Source organism: Vanellus vanellus, assembly GCF_965231255.1.
Source record: "Vanellus vanellus genome assembly, chromosome: 8".
Classification (NCBI taxonomy): Eukaryota; Metazoa; Chordata; class Aves; order Charadriiformes; family Charadriidae; genus Vanellus; species Vanellus vanellus.
In genome coordinates, this window is record NC_138913.1 from 10,570,596 (window position 1) to 10,589,013 (window position 18,418).

General features: G+C 36.8%; 1 protein-coding gene and 1 long non-coding RNA gene across 2 annotated transcripts in view; both read left to right on the top strand.

Annotated features, from left to right (window-relative positions):
• Positions 1-18,418, top strand: part of ATP11B (ATPase phospholipid transporting 11B (putative)) — a gene marked incomplete at both ends in the record, with an annotated part of 51,009 nt that overhangs the window by 14,894 nt on the left and 17,697 nt on the right. The window contains 6 exons of the mRNA XM_082487212.1: positions 647-763; positions 1,571-1,660; positions 4,775-4,855; positions 9,547-9,654; positions 9,824-9,952; positions 10,077-10,115. Of these exons, the coding sequence (XP_082343338.1) occupies positions 647-763; positions 1,571-1,660; positions 4,775-4,855; positions 9,547-9,654; positions 9,824-9,952; positions 10,077-10,115 (564 nt within the window). The remainder of the gene's footprint in view (positions 1-646; positions 764-1,570; positions 1,661-4,774; positions 4,856-9,546; positions 9,655-9,823; positions 9,953-10,076; positions 10,116-18,418) is intronic.
• On the top strand, positions 10,129-14,421 carry LOC309675203. Its single transcript, XR_014269466.1, has 3 exons — positions 10,129-10,180; positions 11,433-11,480; positions 14,371-14,421. It is a non-coding gene; the product is annotated as an uncharacterized lncRNA (long non-coding RNA).

Consider the following 18,418-nt stretch of genomic DNA (forward strand, 5'->3'; position numbering starts at 1 on the left):
TTTTTTTGCTTTCAGTGTTGCTACCATTCATGTATGAATTGGTGGTAATTGCAGGAAATTGCATTTGAGGTTAGACAAAGTGTTAGTTCTTGGCGATATAACTCATTTGGAAAAATACTATTGTCTAGTCAGACGCGTGTGCTTTTGTTTCTAAGCAGCTGAGAATCTTTTCAAAATCCAGTTATCACAGCATACTAGTATGATTTGCTTGTTTTGACCTTTTACTTTTCTCATAATCTGTTTTGTTAGGGTTATCGTGAGTGTGAGGTTTATTTATATGTTTTCATCTCCATTTCTGTTTCTTCTTTTTTAAGTTTCACAGGGCTTCAGGTCTGCATGATAGCCAGTGTTCTCTATCCTTTTTGAGACTTAGTATTTTTTCTTCCATTTTCCAGAATGAGTACACAAACTCAAAATCAAGATTTTTTTTTTTTTTTTTTTTTTTTTTTTGTTCCCCAATTTTTGAAAATTCTCTGGACACAGCAGATTTTAATTTACACATTAATTTTTTCCCATTCAAAAGTCGCTGTTCTAAAACTGCTGCTTGATATCTGGATATAATTTTTCAGCACAAAGATAACAATTTTACAAAACTACAGTTAATAAAATAGTCTTTCTTGAACATCTTTTTGTGTGTGTGTTTTAGGGTTTTGACCCACCACATCAAAGCGATACAAGAACTATTTATATAGCAAATCGTTTTCCCCAGCATGGCCATTATGTTCCTCAGAAGTTTGCAGACAACAGAATCATATCATCCAAGGTAAGGAATCAATTTGTCATGGGAAAAACACTTGATATGTTACTTAAAAAGTTGTGTGCGTGTGTGTATTATGTCTAATGGTGCGTATACGATATTCAGAATGAAACAGGCTCTAAACTTTTTTGAGGAAAAAGCGAGGTTGCTTCCTTTGTAGTTTTTGTCCTGCTCATCCCCCTTTCCTCAGAAGCTAAGTGCTGAACAATTAAGCATGTTGGTCAGAATTTCTAAACAAAGGTAAACCAGTATTGCCTGTGTCTGGATGTGATGCACAGAAGCACTTAAAAGGATGGATGAAGCTGGTTGTGAGGATTTATAAGATAGACAGATTGTAAGCTAGTACAATGCATAAAATAAGCAGCAATGGACTGCAATTGCGGATTCCCTCCTAGCGTGAGCTTGGATTAGAATCAATAGAACTGATGATGGGATGTGTCTTGTTGCTGTAGTGTAGGAGAGAAAGTTACAGCTGCAAGAATTAATTTCTTCTCTGCTACCCAGGATGCAGGCAGCCAAATGACTCCAGCTGCTCCTATCCCAGTTGGTAGGAGAACATTCAAAACTTTGACTGTAAAGGCAATGCAGTTGCTACCCCTGCTTCCCTGCTAGCTGTACTTTAAAAAAAAAAATATTGGATACAGCAGTTCTGGGTGGGAGTAGGCCAAGACCAGAAGAAGGTTTGGGGGAGGGGAGATGGAAAAATGAAAAAGTTTAGGTTAAGAGAGTTTAATGGGAGAGGAACTGAATTTCACTTAAAAATTGTTCAGTATGTCATAAGTGTTCTTCTCTCTCTCCCTTTTTTCCCTTTAGTATACAGTGTGGAATTTTGTTCCAAAGAACTTATTTGAACAGTTCAGAAGAGTAGCCAACTTTTATTTTCTGATTATATTTTTGGTTCAGGTAAGTTGAAAAATACTTAGGAAATTACAATTTATGTTGTAAATTCTGACACTGATTTTTGTTCTATGAATTTAACTTATCTACTCTACGTATTCTGTCTATAAAAACAACACATTTCCAGTTTCTCTGGGAAAATAATACAACTTAAAGAATTCTGTCCAAATTTAAGTACTGTCCTTAGGTTTTATCTCCCTGAATGCTAATATTTAAGTGTGCAGCTTCAAAGTCCATTGCACTGCCAGCAAGGGACTCAATTGCCTGCCTCAAAATACAATTGTAAATCTGTTAAGTTAGTAATAAAATTCCAGATGCACTTTTTGTTTTTTTTTGTGGACATTGGTGGTGTTTGAATAAACCTGGAGTCTTACTCTATGCATTTTTAAGTGCTTCTTGGATACTAGTGTGCAGAAATGCAGACTTGCATCAAATTGGGCAGTATGCTTGCTCTTGAGCTGAGTACAGGTTAGTGTATATTCTCATTGTGGTGGAATCTTGCTTTTGTAAATCAGCACACTATTGTCACACAGTTGAAAGATCCTCAAATTCAGTTTGCTCAGTTAAAATGAACACATAAGAATTTCCAGCGAGGATTGACAGTTTGTCAGTTCTGAAGATGTCAGTTGACGTTGATACAGTATTGGTCAGAAGTATTACTGTGGCTTTTGTAGCAGAGTATATTTATTCTAATTCAGAACATCCACAAGTATATTGTGACAGTTTGTACACTTTCTGTGATTTTCATACCTCCAACTCTGTAATTGTACTTGAATTCTGTTGAGCTATTGCAGACTTGGTAGATGGAAGGATAAGTGAGATAGAGGTTGTAAGGAGAGGTAATAACTTTGGAAAGACCAATCAGTATCTGAGATGGAGACAAGATTTTGGGGTACACAAACTTTTCTTTCATTATAAAGTAGAATGCTTTGAACATGTGCAGCCCTCCACAGTGATTAACCAACACATACAGCATGCATCTGAAAAAGATGTTACTTCATTTGACAAAAAACACGAGTAATGAAGAATTCATAAGATTTCTCTGTGATTGTGCAAATGTCAGTAGCAGTTCTGCAGTTTTTAATCCATTGCCTCCTGTGTCCCTTGCTCTTGTTCTTTTACATCTAGAAAGAATTAACTTTCTAATAGGCTGAAAAATCCTGTGTGGGGAGTTACTAAAGTCGTATAGTTCTTATTTAGTCTAACAGACGTATTGGCCATCCCGTCTTCCTAGTTAAGAATATTGACTTTGTCATTCCTGTCATGATGTTTCATGCTGTCTAACATATTGTAGCATGAGGAAGATGGAAGCGCTCTAGAGATGGAACACAAACGTTACTTAAAGTAACCCCAGACAGTGTTGCATGTTTAAAGCTTTTATTTGTTTTTAATGCAGTTTACCTCTTTAGTTCAATTCTGAATCACATCCTTTCAAACTGTTAGACTTCAGTAATACCTAAATGTAATGTTCATGAACAAATATGGATCTAAAGGCAGAACTTCTATTCAGAGTGTAATCCTGTTCTTCTCTGTTTGTGACTCAAGTGGATGCCCTAAGTTGTATGGGAAATGTCTTGTCTATATGTCTTTATTATTGGAAACCAAACAGGAGAAAAGCTGCAGTCATTTTTGTTCATTTGTTTGAATGGAATTCTGTTTTTATTCAAATCTCATTTGGAAGTTCATTAATATCTAATATTTTTTCTTTTTATAAGGCAAAGGTGCCTTTAAAAGTCGATCACCATGGTATCTTCTCTGTCATATGAATCTCAGGTGACCAAGATGCAGTGTCTGTCATTACCGCCTTATTATTCTTGTGTGATTTAAACGTGCACCACAATCCAGTCCACATTGTTCACCTCACATATGCATGCCAGAAACGTAGTGACAGACTGCATTTTGGTCATGTGAGGCTCCACACCAGTTGTTTGATGGATGCGCATCCAGCTGTGTGGCAGGCGAAGGGCCATGGTGTTCTGGTGAAAGATGCAAAAGAAGCAGGCTGCCATGACAATTCCACCAGCCCAAAACTTGCTCCATTTTCACATATGAGCCTCTCTTGAGAAAGAAGGAGAGAGTGTAGATGGCAGAAGTGTCATGGTTAACCCTATCCAGCCAAAAATCAAATGCTTTTGGCATGGGTTTGCTTGGACAACATGCTGCCAAGCTGAAATTGCAGTGATACAGTTGAACAGATGATATTGCAGGCTAGATCTGAAGTTTCTGGTGTTCTATAGATTGTCTGTGTTTCAGCAGAAAAAAAAAAAAAGCTCATCCATGTCTTGTAAGGTGGCATGATTTGTTTTTTCTATGAGGTTCTTGGCTCTCAACAGAGTAAACTTCATGTATGATTTTTTTGTTTCCTTCTTTAATGGTTCCCAAAGCAATGCCATAAGTCTCAGGTAAAGTGGATCAAATCAATGTTTTGAGTCTGAATAGTTCTTGTGTATATTTTCTTTACAGCACTTGACCATGTTTTTTTTTTTTTTTTCCTGCAGCAGAGGAGAACCACTAACATCCCCTCCACATACAGAATTTTAGTCTATACACTGCACTTTTGGCATGCCAGCAATAACAACACAAATTTTAAAAACTGCATGTTAACTTGGGGGAACCAGAAAGGAGCAGTCTAAGAAAGGGTGTTCTTAAATATCTAAACTGTTGGAAATTACTGTTTTTAACAACATCCGTTTCAGAAGTGAAAATAAAGTTATACTTTACATTGCTGTTAAGCAGTAGACTATGTAGAGTACTGAAACAGCTTCATGAAATGTAGATTTCCTTCCTCTGTAATATACTTTTGAATTCATCTTTGTAGGAAGAATATATATCTTCCTTTTATTAAGGACTCTAAAATTGGCACATGTATTACAAATGTGATTAAATCTGTTCTATGCCCTAGAACCTTTGTTTGCATCATTGTTGACATGTATTCTTTAGGTGTCAGGAACTGAGTTTTACTCCAGAAATACTGCAGAAAGTGCAGCAAAAATACAGGTTATAATGAGGACTTTAGAACATAGTTGTCATCTTCCTTCACTGTTTGGTTTGGGGTGTTTTTTGAAAGTACGATTGTAAAAGTGAAATTTGGTCTTATTTTCATATTTTCTTCTCTTTTAGCTCATGATAGATACCCCTACTAGTCCCATTACCAGTGGATTGCCATTATTCTTTGTCATAACTGTGACAGCCATAAAACAGGTAAAATTCTTGTAGCATGAAGTCTTTCTAAGGTAAAGTTACTTAACCAAGTCTGACCAAGATAATGTTTAGATACTAAAAATAAATTTAAAAGGTGTTATTTTTAGAAAGGATTTTGTATTTAATGTTTTTTGTTAGATGCTTGAACTTGAGCATTTTGGTTAGTAGTGAGGAGCTCAGTGACTCACTGCAGTACCCTTAAATGGACAGTGAATGACTGTCAGACAGCATTTTTGTCTAAACATTACATGTCACTTGTTATAAGACCTTTTCTGAAAGCTCCTCGCTTATTCCTTTGGCACACCTCGCTGCATATTAAAACCAATCCTCCCACATGACACACTGAGAATGGAGCTTGGGTAGATGAAGCAGTGGTGTAGTCCTTGTTTGTCAGTAGTTAAAAGGCAAATTTTGCCCCAAGGAGTATGTTTCATGGTGTAAAATATATATCAACTGTAATCCTGTACCAGGTAAAAGGTCCAGTTTGGAAAGCTTCTGGTTTTGTTTTCTTTTTCTTTGGTTGCATAAAAAAATTTTGGAGTGCTTTGTACCACCTGAAATAAGAAAAAAAAATCTTCTGAGTTCAATAGAAATCTTGTTGAAGCACCATACTAAATCCTATGAAGACCTAGAGGCCCTGGAAGGAGAATGTTTAAAAAAAATAAAAAAAGGGGGGGGGGGGGGGGGAGAGAAAAAAAATCTTCTGTTTTCTTTGAAACCTTAAAGCAAGAGGAGAAAGAAACAAGCACATAATAAAGAGGTGATGTGGATAGAAACTATAATCTCTTCTGCAGGGAGGTAATTTTCAGCAGCTATCCCCTTCAACGGGTTTGACAGTGCTGTCTGGGGAAGAGATGCAGTCATAGCAACTGAAAAGTAAGCAGGAGACTGTTACGGAGCTACAACTGGAATTTCAATTTGCCTTCTGTGCCAGTAAGACCCAAAACCACCCTGAAATAGCACAAAAGTAAAATAGCTCTAGGTTTCAAGCAGACGGAATGGTGTTTGGGGCAGAGGGGATCTTAATGCTTGAGTAATATTTGAACAAAGATTTCATCTTGTTGCTGTGCAATTTGTGTATGTAGAGTGTCCTAATCCTATGCAATTGCAGTTGTTATCATCACCCCCCAAAAATCACATGTTCAAGAGCTATAGTCATAAGTAGGCAATAGAAAATATCCCTTTTAAAGCTTTGTGAACTAAGGAAGATTGTGCAGCTTGGTTATATATATTAGATATTTTTTTCCCAGAAAGAAGCTGGACTTGTATAAGTCTAAAATAGTCCAAAATATTCTATTAACACCTTGTTTCCAGTTGCCTGATCTTGTAATGGGAAATTTACGTACCTTACCATCACTTGCAAAGAATAGAGAGTATGGCATTCCTTCTAGAGGTTTCAAATCATTCATGACTTGCTGAGCATCAAGAGTTTTTCTGATTGTCTCTATCTCTGCAAGGACTATTGGAACCACCTAAGCTGATCTAATGGACTCTCGTGTTTATCCTACCTGCCACAAAGTAGGCGAACAGTATTCACAAGCTGTTATCTTGGAAAGACAATTCAGTGTGCTATTTTCAACAGACTGCCCTTGGACAAGGATGAAAGATAAATCTTCTGTTGGAATGCAGAGAGGAAAATACCCGGTGTGGTCTCAAAACCAGCTCCCATTTTCTGTCAAACCAGAAGTGGACTAGGAAGCAGATTTTAGGGGAAGAAACTCCTTTTGAAAGTTGCAGGGCACTGGTTCTGTAGAAAGTTACATGAGGATAAATGTTAAACTATAACTTGGTAGTCTCTCCAAAGACGAAGGAGAAAAATAGAAGTATTAACTGTATGCGGGTTTGAGAAGCTTGGCAGTGGGTGGAAAAACTCTCCCCTGCTTCCAGAAGGCCAGTTAACGTGACACCTCTAGCAAACCTCAAAACTCAGCCTTATTTTAATCTCAGCCAAGGAGATAGAACTTTTTCTTCTTGGAGGTGTAATTGCACCTAGGTCAAAAGAAGGACATACAAGACCGCAAAGTGATGCAACTCATGCTGTGTCATTTTGTCTATCTTTTTAGCCAGAGCGCTTTCCTCCTTATGGCTGTGAAGATGCGTATGCAGTCCTCAGAGGAGTCCAGAATTAGAAAATAAAAGAATTAAAAATAAAACAAAAGTTAAAGTTGAAAAACCCAAAACAAAATACAACAAAGTAGAGGTATTTCCTAAGGAACTTTAGGGAACCTCGTCCATTTCAGTAAGTTCATACTTATTTAGCAAACAAGGTGATTGGGCACAGATGTTTACACTACTGTCAGGTGAATTAGAAACAACTACTTTGCAGGGTTTGATTAAATATAGACCTAAACTGAGAATGAAAAACCTGGTAATAAAATACGCAGGCCTGTTTTAATTTTGCTCTTTTCTTAAGTACATTGATGCAGTTATTTGAGAAGGACTCAAGAATATAATTTAATTGAGGCATTTTAATCTTTAGTTTCTGTTCAATCAATTAAACAACATTTCCTGTATTCTTATTGCATCTTTTTTAACAGTATTTTTGCAATATTTGCAAGTGAGGCTAAGGAACTTTCAAAAATGCTGCAGTAGGTAAATTTTGGGGGAATTTAAACTGACCACAGTAAGTTGGCTCTTAAGAATTCCCCAGTGTGAGGTGTCACCCTTGTCTTGTAGGCAATAGGTGTCAGATGGAGAAAGCGCTGAAATCTGTACTTTCTAAAGAAGGTAAATTTCAGTTCTTTGCCAAATGCCCATATTGCTCAGCTGTTCAGGTTTATGAGACAAATGCCCCAAGGTTACTGGATGTGAGTTAAATCCTTGTTTTCTTCTGTCAGTCACCTTTAACAAGGAGCTGTAGGTACTGACTCTTGCTTTTCCATACTGAGTAGGAAGGACTCTTTAAAGAGTCTTACTTGGGGCTTTTAGGATTTTGATTTCCCAGTATCTCTCTGTGTGGCTGCTATTGCTACACAGTACTTAATTATTTATTTTTAAGCAGTTGGTATATAAAGCTCCCCCCCCCCCCTTTTTTTTTTTTAACCCTAGATAGTGTAGTTGTGCTGCCCTTACTCATTTGTGCTATTAACAGTGGAGGTACATGAAGGTAGAACTGCAAAACTATACTTCTAACATGCTAAATTCATCATATAACTTTCCCCCAAACTCCAGTCAACTGCATAATTCTCCAAACTGCATCTGCTTAGTACTCTTTGTATTATGACATTTATCTATAATGTTTGTAGCAATCTAAGATGAGTTGGGATTATGCCTGCTGTTTCGGGAGGCCCCCTTCTTCTGGCTGCAAACTTCCAAGGAAGTGGTTTTGACTCTTTTACATTTTTTTATACCTACAGAAAAGCATTTTAGGAAATGTCTCTATTATTCTAAATCAGTTGCAGAAGTCTTGCCAGGATGTAAGAGGCAGTTGAAATTCTTGCATAGACCGATCCATTTCTTGTGCTTGCTCGTGGCGCTTTCCAAACAGTACCTAGACTTGGGAATCAGAGATCTTGCTATTGAAAATCATGCTATTAGTGTAAATAAGCAATGTATTTGTAGTTTAGGAAACTGGGAGGGGAATAATATACCTGGATTCACTCTAATGAGTGTTTGCACACCTGTGTGCTTTGGATAAAGGGCAATTAAAGAGGTGCTGAATATCAGGTAAAGAAAAACCTGCTTAATTTATCCATTAAAAACAGAGTTGCTTCAAACTGTTGCATTAGGACTGTCAAACAACTAAAACCTTCTCAGTCATCTTCCCTTGCTGTACAGAGCTGATGTGTGAAGAGTATGTCATACAAAATTAAGAAATCTTAAGATTTCATGCATATGCTATGGCAGTAACTATAAGAAGTGCTATATGGTATGACAAGAGGAAGAAATTTGTCTGTTACTTCTCAAAAAAAAAAAAAATCCATGAGACACTGGGAGTGAGTGTTCCCAGTTTTGTGGTTTATTAGTCCACATAGATAAAAGATTGAATGGGTGTTTGTTCATTACCTTTCCTATGAAGACAGGCTGAGAGAGTTGGGGTTGTTCAGCCTGGAGAAGAGAAGGCTCCAGGGAGACCTTATAGCAGCTCTCCAGTATCTGAAGGGTGCCTATAAGAAAGCTGGAGAGGGACTTTTTACAAGGGCATGTAGTGATAGGACGAGGCGGAATGGGTTCAAACTGGAAGAGGTAGATTTAGAATAGATATTAGGAAAAAAAATTTTCACTCTGAGGGTGGTGAGATACTGGCACAGGTTGCCCAGGGAAGCTGTGGCTTCCCCATCCCTGGAGGTGTTCAAGGCCAGACTGGATGGGGCTTGGAGCCGCCTGGTTTAGTGGGAGGTGTCCCTGCCTATGGCACGGGGGGTGAAACTAGGTGATCTTTAAGGTTCCTTCCAACCTAAACCATTCTATGATGTCATCTGCAGAAAGTGTCACTGCCTTTTTGTTTCAACAGAGCATGGGACTATTAAATTTCTTCACCACTTTTGCTACTTTATTTGCCTTTACTCATTTGTGTAAAGTGAGTGAAAATTAAGAGGTTTCCCAGGTCCTTGAGTAACAGCTGTAGTAGAAAGGCAAGAGAAGTATTCAAGCTATGCAGCAAGTAATTTGAAGCAGATTTGCTTAGAAAATACTTGTTACGCTTTATAGGTTTCTTGCTTAAAAAGTAAATTTGTATGTGTTTTCCAAAGGGTTATGAAGACTGGCTACGACATAAAGCAGACAATGAAGTAAACGGTGCTCCGGTTTATGTTGTTCGAAGTGGTGGCCTTGTAAAAACTAGATCTAAAAACATTCGGGTATGTGCCTAAGGATAAATTGAAAATTGTATTTCTATTGCATAGCTAAAGCTCTTGTTTATTTACTAATCATTGTGGCCTGTTTCATCATGATTTGGCAGCAATGCTGAAATGAATTCTTCACTTTTAGAACTGTTTGGACCCTTGTCGTTTGTGTTTGCTTCCTTAGGTGGGGGACATTGTCAGAGTAGCCAAAGATGAGACTTTTCCTGTTGATCTGGTGCTTCTGTCATCTGATCGAGTTGACGGTTCATGCCATGTTACTACCGCAAGTTTGGATGGAGAGACCAATCTTAAGGTCGGGGTTACTGCTACGAAATAGAATGCAGTTAATTTGCGATGCCATTTTCATTTCAGCCAATTGAAGTAGCCCCCCTGCCCGGTAGTCCTGTATCAGTAACTTAGTGGACTCTGTTTTACAGACACATGTTGCAGTCCCAGAAACAGCAGTGTTACAGTCTGTTGCCAACCTGGACAAACTTGTAGCTGTTATAGAGTGTCAGCAGCCAGAAGCAGATCTGTACAGGTATCACTTTATTAGTAAATATTTTGAAATTAAACCAAAATGAAGTGTTTAATATTAGGAATATTGTGGCTCTTGCTTGGATTAAAATAGCTTGAGACATCTGCTTAAATTTTAGGTTTTAATAATGAGCAGAAGTGTGTAAATATATGTACTTACTGAAAGTCGCATGGGACAAGTTATATTTGAGTATTTCAGTAGTAAATCAGAAATTACAGGATAATATTTGCCTCTTGTATTTTAATCGTGACACTTATGTACGTTTCTGTTCTAACTGGTACATTTGTGTCCAAATTTAAAAAATTAAAAGGCCCGTGAGTCTGAGCAGAGTGAGGAAAGAGTTGTGTAAGGCCGTGCCAGGAGATTTCAGTACTATGTAGTATCTTTTTAATGGAATTAACTCAAACTGCAGCAAATTATTGTAAACTTATGTTAATTCTAAGTATGTGTGGTGGTCACAGTTATTTTGCTTATGAGAAGATTTGAACTCCATTCTTCAGCAGCAAAAATTTAGATTAAAAACAGCTGCATCGGATTTCAGCTTTTAAGGTCAGCAAGCAATGCCCTAGACTCTGTAAAACAGCCCTGTATGTAACAAAAGTTATATTCCCATCCAAGTTTCTCCTGAATAGTATAATAGAAAATTGTAGCTATCAAGTAGTACTTTTCAAAATCCAAGTATATCACAGCAGTTATTCTTAAGCTATGGGATCTTTGAGAAATATTAAGGTCTTAAAAACTTACAAATTCAGTTGGAACAGCTGTTCAAATATTTTATCTTTAGTTCAGAACATCGAGTTAAGGTTCAATTCCTACACAAATTTATGTCCCTATTTGTAGTTGGGGTCATGCTAAATATGCAAGGGTCAGATTTTAAAAACCGAGTAGATTGGCTTTATTAAATGAAAAATTACTGTTTCTGATGGATAATATGCTAACTTACATTTGTTAAGGAATTATTTCTTAATGAAACAACTCACAATCTGTTTTAACTAAGAAATATAATATTTTATGGTTTTATTAATGAAACCTAGTAGACTTTCTCAAGTGACTGCTCTTTTGAAGGATTTCTATTGTTAAGTCTCTCTTGTAAAATTATTGCCAGTGTTGCTATATTGTCTTAGTTTGATTTTTTTGATAAAAGTTGATTATCTTGTATTTGTGAACCATTAATGACTTTTTTTAAATATAGAGGAGTTTTTTACAATTTTGAATCTTTATGTAGATATTTCTGACATATGGCCATCTTTTGTAGATTTGTTGGAAGAATAACTATAAGTCAACAAACTGAAGAAATCGTACGGTAAGTACAATTTAATAGGATTAATGTTTAGAACTGGTGGAGGTGGCTAAAATCATGACAATCACAAAAAAGAGTTACCGTTGAATATATGAAAGAGAGGGGTATTTTTACTAAAAGTATCAATTGTAGTTGCACACTTCAGATGGGGATGAGAAAAAATTAGTGAAAGTTTGTTCATTACTGTCCAGTTTTTCAGATTTAATGGGACAGTTCTGGAAAGCTTGGCTGTTCTGGAGGGGATAATATTTAGGCACTGGTAATCAGCTGGTAACTTTGTTGCTATTTGTTATTTAAAACATTTATTGATTTTAAACATTTTCCAGTCACGTATTCCGTAGACTACAACAGATCCCATTACCTGTTTATCAGAGACACTGGGCAGGTGTTTTTGCAGCTGAAATTCGTACAAATTATTGGTATGTTTTAACAAAGCCTCTACTACAAATATGCAGCTTTAAGTATGTATTCAAACTACTGTACTACCTGGACTGTAAAGATAAGTGCTTACATCTGTAATAGTCAACACACAATTGTGTGCACATCATCGTGTGCTCACAGCCTTTCCCTGAGCAGTCCTGCTTGCAAGTAGCATACACCTAAACACATGTGAAAATATAAAAATAAAGATGTTAAGCCACTTACAAAACTACATGTGGACTTCCTCAAAAGATTGCTAGTTGCGGTGGGTTGGCCCCAGCTCGCAGTCAAGCATCCACACAGCTGCTCCTTCACTCCCCTCCCTGCAACAGGACAGGAGAGAAAATAGGGAGAACAGGACTGAAAAGGTCATCGTTTGAAATAAAGTCAGGGAAATCACTCTCAAGAAATGGCCAGATTTTCAGCAGTGTTTTATCATTCAGGTTACTTAATTGTTTTATCTTGAGAGTTGTTGACACTCAAGCTTTCAAAAACATTGGTCACATCTTCTTAAAAGGTGAAGTGCTATGTTATGATGTATAAATCTGTCACAGAAACAGATAAATCCATTATGATTCTTTAACTCTTCTAATGTCCAAAGCGTTATCCTTTACACATTTATATTTTTGGTGAAGTTCCTACCCAAATCAAATATTAAAGCAGTACTATTTTCCATGTAATGTGTGCCTTCATTCTGAAGAATTGAAAGTTTTTCAATCTGAGCACCTCCTATAAGACTGGCAAACATCTGTCAATATTAGATCGGAGTGACATGGAGTTCAGAGCGAAGCAATGATTTTTCAATCGTTTGCAATAACTATGGGAATGTAGAGGGCAGATCACTTGGCCCCAAGTCCAACGCCTTGGCCATCCCCACAAAAAAAAACCCACACCTAAACCCCTCCAAAAACCCACTTGGCTGTTTTCTAAGGTCGCTTTATGAGCTACTTCACTTAGAGCTTTTCAGAAGTCATTACTGCCAAGCTTCACAGGTTCAGCTTTGGGATAATCTATCAAAATAATTTAGTTGACAACATATAACAGAGCCAGTTTAAAGGGAGTGTGAAAAATAATTGTAACTTATGTCCACTGGTGGAGCTGTATCTTCTGACTGTCAGAGAAACTTGTTTCGTCTTGTGTTGCACTGATTCAGGTTTGTATTTTGGGTTTGTCAGACTGGTTTTACAAACTGGAAAAAACACTTGAATCCAGAAATATACATTAGGTTTCTTATAAAAAAAAAAGGTTAAATGCTTGAGCATTTAGTCCCTATTAGTTCTGTTTTTCAGTTAAAGTTTGAGTCTAGCCTAAAATATTAACTTGTGTGCAATTTTAAGAACCTGTTGTAATCCGTGTGAATAACTGGTGCACACAGTATTTGTGATGGTAACAGTCACGTTTACAGTAACATTTAAGTTAAATGTTTAACTGGGAGGTGGGGTCTGGGCTTGAAGTTGGTTTGGTTTTTTTGGTTTGGTTTTTTTTTTTTTGAGTAACTCAGGGTTATGCTTTCAAAGGAACTTCAAGTATAAGAGCTTTGTTCATATAATAGTGATCATGGACTGCCTGTGGTACAGCTAATGCAAAAGTAAGACAAACCCCAGGGCTTGTATGCTGTAGCACATAGTATATGATATTTAATTCTTTTGTTTATACCCAGTAGGTCAACTTGGCCACTGCCGTTGTTCAATTTCTGCTTTCATTTGAAACACTGGCAAAAATAGTGAATGTACCTTTTTGTTTTTATTATTTCAAACCAACCGTGCAAGCAGTTCCTAAAGATGAGACAGCTGCTGGAGTAGAACATATGGCTCTAACCTTATATGAACCTTGATTCTAACTGGACCTTTATTTTTGCAGCACTGTTTACAGTTAACTTAGTCAATAGAAATGAATGTATTGTTGTGGTGTGATAGATATGAGGAAAGAACATTTATGAAATTTTACTCTTGTCTTAGGAAGCAGAACTTGCACTGTTGTGGTGGTGGTGTGCCCAGTTGTTTGTTTCTCTGGTCTGAATAGCTTTTGAAATTGCTAGATCGTTCCAGTTTGACAGAGGGTAGAAGTGAGATACAGGTAAAATAGCCAAACCAAAAGTAGCACTCCTGTTGCATTGTGAGCTCAACAGCTTTTTTGCCTACTGTCTTAAGTAACTTGCGGGTGTCTCTGAAACAGCGGTTTGATATATTGAGCTCAATGACTGATTATGGGATATTGAACAGTGGTGGGAGAGTGTGGCGGTGGCCAAAGGGAGACATGAAAGGAAACTGAGAGCTCTGTGGAGATGTGCGAATGAGATCTGGTAAAAGGGGTAAGAGGATTGATGATGGACCTATATGAGGGTGGGGTTGGAGTTGTTGCAGTGGGAATTCATAGGAGATAGGACAATTTCGCATAGGTAGCTGGATTTGATTAATCCTACAGAATACCGAACAACTCATTTTTAAATCCTGATATGTCTATTTCTTTTTAGACCTCTTGGGCCTGAAAGTCTCTTACTTCGTGGAGCAAGATTAAAAAACACTAAAGAAATATTTGGTTTGTAGACACCTAAATATTCAAAGAGTATTCTCTCCTTAAAACGTGTTAATGAACTGTGCTTTAATTCTATTTGCACTGAAGAAATTGTAATAATCTTGCTGGCTCTTACCTGAGGGGATGTGATTATAGATGAAAGTAATGATATTATGCTGAAGAATCTCTAAGGATATAAAGTTCCAGCTCTGCTCTATGAAAATATTTGAAGTGGTTTGATAAAGGAATAACTTAACTTCAATGGATAAATGACTGTTGTTACTGTTACCCATTGTTCAAGACTTTCTCCTGAGATTTACCATTATGATTTCCATAAAATACATATTGAAGAGCAGTACAGTCATAATAATGAACAGTGTTTTAGTAGGTGTTAAAATTACTTCAGTAGTACTGTTTTACTGTAGCAGAATATTGCAAATACTTACTAAATACAGTCTCACCATTGTACTGAAGTAAACACAAAAGTAAACACAAAACATCTTGATTTTATCCTATGTCTCTTAAAACAAAAAATTCTACAAACTCTATATATGCAGAGAATAAAATATAACTCTTTCCCTCTTGCTTTCCTTCACAGGTGTTGCAGTGTATACAGGTATGGAGACAAAGATGGCATTAAATTACAAGAGTAAATCTCAGAAACGGTCAGCAGTAGAAAAGTATGTTTATTTTCTAATATCTTTCTTATTTGTAGAGTTTTAACTTAGTTTTTCCTTGGTAACTTTAAAACCCTGATGATCTCATTTGGTTATAGGCAAGGAAAGAGAGTGTAATTGCTTTGCCTTCAGTGGGAAGCATAAAGATAAAATGTGTTTCTTGCTATTTCATCCTTTATTAATTTATCAGTAATGTACAAAGTTGAAATACCCAAGCATAAACAGGAATAAAGCAGAAAAAGATAGTTCAGCAGGTTGGGTGTTTTTTCTGAGATGTGCTACTCAAACTAGATGCTTGGAGATAGTTTTCACAGCAATTCAACCCTCTGCTGTTCTCTGCATCCTTTACTGTAAAACTGCATCATGCCCTTAAAGAGGATGGATTGAAATGGAAAAAGGAAAAGTAGTTCTGATACATTGCCTTTATTCCAGTTACTAAAAATCTGAGATGGCCTTCTGGCATTCTTCTGCAAACAGCAGATTGATTATTCTTCTATAGCTGGATACAAATAGAACTGTAGAGTGCACAAGAAAAGTCCAGTCAACAAAGCCAAGGGGTGGAAAAATGGTCTGTCTAGCATTACAGAATATAAAGGCAAGTTTGACTATATCCTGGTCATGGCATGGCCTGGCTTAAATAACTAGATGGAAACGGTAGTGCTCTTCTAACTGCAGAAAAAGGTGAAGCCTTGGATTTACACAGTGGTTGTTCGTACTGCCTTCACAGCCTTGCTAGATACTCAGGGAAGCAGGGAAGGATGTCAGCCCTGGACAACAGCTGTGACACAAGTCAGCTGTTGGGGTATTCTTGCACCTTAATTTAGTCTTTATATTGATAAATGTAGAGTATATCTTAGTCAGATGTAGGATTTCCTTTTGCTGCTGTTGCTTGTTTGTCACATGGAAACTTTATATCCATGTCAAACACAGGAAACATTAAAAAAAAAAAAAATTGTCCAATAAGGTTTTGATCAATTCATCCACAGTGTGTCAACAGATTAAGTAAAAGAACTTTTTTTTTTTTTTTGCCTCTTTGTAGGTCCATGAATTCCTTTTTGATTATTTATCTAATAATCCTCCTCTTTGAAGCCATTCTGAGTACTATCTTGAAGTACGCGTGGCAAGCTGAAGAAAAATGGGATGAGCCTTGGTATAATGAAAAAACAGAGCATGAAAGAAACAGCAGTAAGGTAATGTAGTTCTACTCAGTTGCATATCTTTAGAACCCTCAATCACTATAGTGAATGTGATATTTATTATGTCCCTGTTCTTGGATTTGGGTGTAACTGCCATGTGATCCACTTGCAAGTCTGTATGCTATTGTCTCAGTATTTCTAACGGAGTTAGTCTTATGTAGCCTCACGCTTGTGTAGAAATACCATACCTCTGTTACTGGTTGGACTTTTCTTCCTTTATGAAAAGAGCAAACTTTTTGAAAACTTTGAGTTTTGTTAGGACTTATTTCTGATGTTTTATAGTCTTACTATAGTTATTGTTCTTTTGGTGTCTTTTGAAATTTCTTAAATGAAAAGAGGAGGAGGGCAACTATTCTTGTGCGTGTTCTGTTGCAGTGATTTCACAGTTCAGGCATTTTGGACATTCTGTGATGTTGAGATTGGTCAGACAATTTTGTAAGGCTGTAATTTTGCTCAAGCTCCTGCTTGCCTTCTCACTTGTCTGTAGAGACTGGAGGGATACTTTGAAGTATTCCTTAAGTCTGCAGTTCAGAGAAGTGTCTTTTTTTAATCATTACGTATTTTTCTGTGTTCTGTTTAATTTTTGATTTCTGTGTGACTCTGCCTTCTTCCAAGCAGTTCAGGAGCTGGTTAGAGCTGATTCTAAGCAGTATAGGGGATTTTCAAAGTGCAGAAGAATTGGAAATGCAGTTTTCACATGTGATGTGGTGTCAGATGTTTAAGTCCCCACCACTACCATCTCCATGTCCTAGAGAGTTGAGAATCAAATGCACTCACTAGGTGCCACATGTGCAAAAACGTCCAAATCCCAAGTCAGGAGAGTTCTGTTTTGCTTCATAAGTAGAGTGAAACTTTGGGTTAGTACATAGTGGTTCAGGAAGGAAAGAAGTAATTTGAGAATGTCTTTGATTCAAGGAGAGTTAAGAGTTTACTGGCATTTCAGTAGAACATGCAACTTTCTCAGAAGCTTGTCATGCAAAGCGTTTTTGTGGCTTTACTGGAAAAAATATCTATCTCAAGGCAGTGTTTTGTTTAAAATTATTAATTCAGATTATCACTACAGTTATTGAGAAATTTTTAATGCATTCTAAAATAGTCTTATCTAAAAGTGTCACTGCTGAAAAGTACTAAATGAATTTAAAAGTCTTCCAATTGTTTAGTGACTTTTATTTTTAATACGTACACCCACTTAATGTGCTTTCAACTGTTTGAGGTTGTCAGTCAAGTAAATTCTTGGCTCCTCTTAAGTTGAAGTAGTTGCTATGTAAATTAGACTAGCCTGTGGAGCCTTTTCAGTTCCAAATAGAATCGGGATAAGTATTTACTCAATCTTTCCATTCCTTTACCTTTGCCTTCAGGAGCATACAGAGACATCTGTATTTATGCGACGTCACTCTGCCTCTATCATTGTTTTTCTCTCTCCCTTGTTTACTTCCACAATCTGCTTTGTATTTCTCAATATGCTGACATCCTTACTTGGAGTGCTTTCTCTGTTCATCTGTCCTGTATTGTGCAGATTCTTATTTAATAGACAGTGCTTGAAGAAACTCGCTAACCTTAGTAATTCTTCTCAGTATATCTTCTCTTACATGAATTACTGCTTTCAGTCTTTATCTTTTATGGTTTAGTTTGGAAGATCTCCTAAGGCACAGAACTTCGAGTTTTTGTCAGACACCTTAATTGTTGGTACTTTTATTAAGTAATTAGTAATTAGAGCAACACTTCCTGATTAGAAAGAACATTTAGCTTTGCAAACTGTTGACTACTTCTATACTCCCTTTCTTCAAAAAGTTCTCCTACACCAATATCTGGTGGAGTTGAAAGAGATGTCCCAGTTTTTTTCATCTCTACTCTCCCTTGATTGATATCAGGTGTTGGTAAGAGTCTTCCCGAAGTACAATTTAGGTAATGAGTTTGTAGTGCAAATGAAACCGAGAATTCAAAAAAGACTGTAATGCTGCATTTTAGAGTTTAAAGTTGTCATACTTGAGAAATTTCTATTCTGTAACATAGCTATTTACCCAAAATGTATGTGGTGAACACAATGATTTGAAGAGGCATAGAAGAAGTCTGTGCCATTGAAATCCACGCTGTCTCTTTCTTGTCATCTAGTCTGGATCATCCACATCACTGG